The 3,583-nt window shown below is 41.8% G+C and overlaps 1 protein-coding gene across 1 annotated transcript; it reads left to right on the top strand.

Moving 5' to 3' along the window:
- The first annotated feature begins 168 nt into the window (after positions 1-168).
- LOC106330627 lies at positions 169-633 on the top strand. Its single transcript, XM_013769065.1, has one exon. It carries the CDS (start codon positions 169-171, stop codon positions 631-633), a length of 465 nt encoding a protein of 154 aa, XP_013624519.1.
- Positions 634-3,583: the final 2,950 nt, after the last annotated feature.

The following is a 3,583-nucleotide window of genomic DNA, read 5'->3' as shown; positions in this document are numbered from 1 at the left end:
GGGGTGAAACACAAGGTGGCTACCGCTTATCACCCCCAGACGAGTTGACAGGTTGAAGTTTCCAACAGGGAAGTCAAGAACATTCTACAGAAAACTGTCAATACCTCGAGCAAGGACTGGTCGCTTAAGCTGGACGATGCTCTCTGGGCCTACAGAACAGCCTAGAAAATGCCGCTAGGGACCACCCCCTATCACCTGGTCTATGGTAAGGCTTGTCATCTTCCTGTCAAGCTCGAATACAAGGCTGCATGGGCGGTCAAGTTACTAAATTTCGACATCAAGCCAGCAACTGAGAGGCGTATGATCCAAGTCCATGAGCTGGAAGAGATAAGGCACCTTGCCTATGAGAGTTCCAAAATTTATAAGGAGAAGACCAAATCCTACCATGACAAGCGAATCATTGCTAGACGTTTCGAACCAAACGATAAGGTCTTGCTCTTCAACTCCAGACTTAGGTTGTTCCCAGGCAAGCTGAATCTAGATGGTCCGGACCCTTCACCATTAAGGAAGTCCGCCCTTACGAAGCTGTTATGTTGCTGGACAGAAAGGGAGACGAGTTCGTCGTCAATGGTCAGCACATCAAGCATTACCTTGCTGACTCCACTATCGCAGAGGGTGAAGAAATTCTCCTAAGCGATCCCCCATTAGCCTAATCGGCTGAGCCAAGTCAAGCTAATGACTTTAACTAAGCGCTTGGTGGGAGGCAACCCACTGGTGAGTGAATATATTGTTTTCTATAGTCTATTTTATTTCTTTTTAGATTTAGTTGCAGGTCAAAAACAAGAAAAACCGAACACTTTAGTCAGAACAACCGAAGGACTGTTCTTCTGGTGGAACAACCCATCCTCTGTTCCAGGTAAGTGTTCCGACTTAGGCTGTTCCCAGGCAAGCTGAAATCTAGATGGTCCGGACCCTTCACCGTTAAGGAAGTCCGCCCTTAAGGAGCTGTTGTGTTTCTGGACAGAAAGGGAGACGAGTTCGTCGTCAATGGTCAGCGCATCAAGCATTACCTTGCTGACTCCACTATCGATTTTGAAGCCATCACCAAAACTTAAATTCTCATTCTTTTCAAGTGATTCTTGCTTCTAATCCAATTGGATTTTCGAGTTCTCTCTGTTTTTGCAGTCCATTTGCTCCGATTATCGCGGTAAGAGGCTCAGTAGTCTATTTTATCTCTTTTCAGATTTAGTTTGCAGGTCAAAAACAAAAAAAAAAAACCATCACCATACAATCGCGATTTCGGTTTGAAAAGCTCACCCTTCTAAACGATTTTGATAGTTCGATTATTGTTAGAAATAGCTTGGTTTGAACCCCCTGGACCAAAAAAATAAAAATAAAAAAAATAAAAAATAAAAAGAAAAAAAAGAGAGAGAGAGATAATGGAGAGCGGCGGTTAGGGTTTCGCCTATTTAAGGCTCCACCCTTCCACTTTCCCTTTTAACTCAACCGTACCCTCCTCCCTCTCTTGCGATTTTGAAGCCATCACCATAACTTAAATTCTCACTCTTTTTAAGTGATTCTTGCTTCTAATCCAATTGGATTTTCGAGTTCTCTCTGTTTTTGCAGTCNNACCAAGCAATCGGCCAATAGAACAAAGAAAACAAACAACACCCCGCCACCGCGAGCACAACAACCAATCTCCGCGAGAATAGGAGGATGAGCCAATCAATCTCGATTACCCTATGCTTCTAGATTTCAATTGCGAAGGGTGGGACAAGGAGACAGCTAGTCGGTACAATGCTCTCCTCAAGGTCGAGATACTACCTACCCGTTTCTGCCACGCCGAGATTCTCGTTGAGCTAAGTATCGACGAGGATGTGTTCGAGACACTGCAAGAGATGGGGATCGCTCCCCTTTGTTACGCTACGCACGAGATCTACCCAGATCTAGTCCGCCAAGTGCTCGCCACTGCCACAATCAGCTATGAGGACTGCTCTGCTCCTTCCTACGCCAACTGCTCCTTCTCATTCATGGCTGATGGAGAGTATTGCTCCCTGTCCCTCAACAAACTCAATGAAATCTATGAGATCGCGAATGAGCCGAGAGGGGTAGCAGTGGCAAAGAAGTTCGCCCCATCAAACACCTTATGGGAACTCATTGCGACTGGGAACTTCACACCCGGCAAGGCCTACCAGTCACAGATCAGGAAACCGGCACTTAGAAAAGTTACATCCGAAATTTAAAAACAATAATCAAATTAGTATCTTTTTAGTTTTAAAATGTTATGTCCAAATCTATTAATCATTCAATCTATTAAAAAAATAAAAAATTAGTTAAGTGAAAGTTATATTTTTAAATACAAGAAACTTGAAAATGAAATTTTAATTTTTTTTTTTTCAAAATCTAAATATCCGAACTCGATCCGAAATAACCAAATCCGAACTAAAAATATTCGAACCCGACCCAAAGTACAGAAATACCCGAACGGGTTCTACACCTCAATACCAAAATAACCAAAAATCTGATATACCCAACCCGAATCCGAACGCCCACCCTAGAAAGAAGGGAAATCGGATAAAAAGATGTTCAAGAGGGAGAGAAAGATCATCTAAGAAACCTGAAATCCTTGAGATGAAGTGAAGATCAGAGATAAAGGGAGAGATAGATACAAGAATAAGATAATTGTTTTTGTTGATTGATTCTCGTCAACGAACAAATGCTTACATATAATTGTTTGTTAAACAACAAACCAAACACAAAAATAAACCGTTGGTACAAGAGAACCGGTAATAATCCTATAACACAATCCCCATATCTACTGGTGTTCGTCATCGAGTTCCATAGGTTGTTGCTCGTTGCCATAAGCATTAGCTTTAGAGTTGGATGCAGCTTCTTGCTTCTTCCTGCCCGTTATGCTTCGTCTTCTTGTGCGTTTAGAGGTGGATTGATATATCATGTTTTTAATGCCATTATATATGTGCTTTGAGTTAATTCTCAGTCCTAATTCGTGCTTAATTGATATCATTCCAGGTTTGGAGCAGGTGAAAGAACAAAGAAGAGAGTTTCATGAAGTCGGATGTCATTTTGGAATATTCGATGCGGAACAGCCAGTTAGATCAATCCAAAGGTTGTTCCCGAAGAGAACAAGCGTCTGACTGTTCCCGATCATTAAGGAAACTTCCAATTTCGGAAGTTTTCCCTAGATTTCTTCTCTTCTCTCTTTACCACGGGTGTCCTTTCCACCCTCCACGGCCATGACCGTATGGTCTATCATTTCTATTTTTTACGCTAGTTTTACGAGAGACCTAGAACGATTTGGATTGAGCAACTTGTAAGGGAGAAGGCTCCATCTCTCATTTTCACGAGAAGATCATCCTGAACCCTTGTTTTTCTACTTTATTTTATGTGCAGTATTATTCAGAAACCATGTCTGCGTCATCTTACTTTATGATTGAGTAGTCGGATAAGGTTGCTTAGGGTTGTAGGGTGTCAATAGCATGAGCTGACCACAAATAAGTGATCTTAACTGTTCTTCATTCATATTGTTCTTACTGCTTGCATTGAATTGATCACTTAATGTTCGATCTCTAGTTTAATCACCTAGCTAACCGCTTAGGAGATAAATCGACATATATTGAATGAG

Source organism: Brassica oleracea, chromosome C3 (genome assembly GCF_000695525.1).
Source record: "Brassica oleracea var. oleracea cultivar TO1000 chromosome C3, BOL, whole genome shotgun sequence".
In the NCBI taxonomy this organism is placed as follows: Eukaryota; Viridiplantae; Streptophyta; class Magnoliopsida; order Brassicales; family Brassicaceae; genus Brassica; species Brassica oleracea.
Note: the sequence above shows the minus strand (reverse complement) of the source record. Positions and strands in the feature narration are given on the sequence as shown.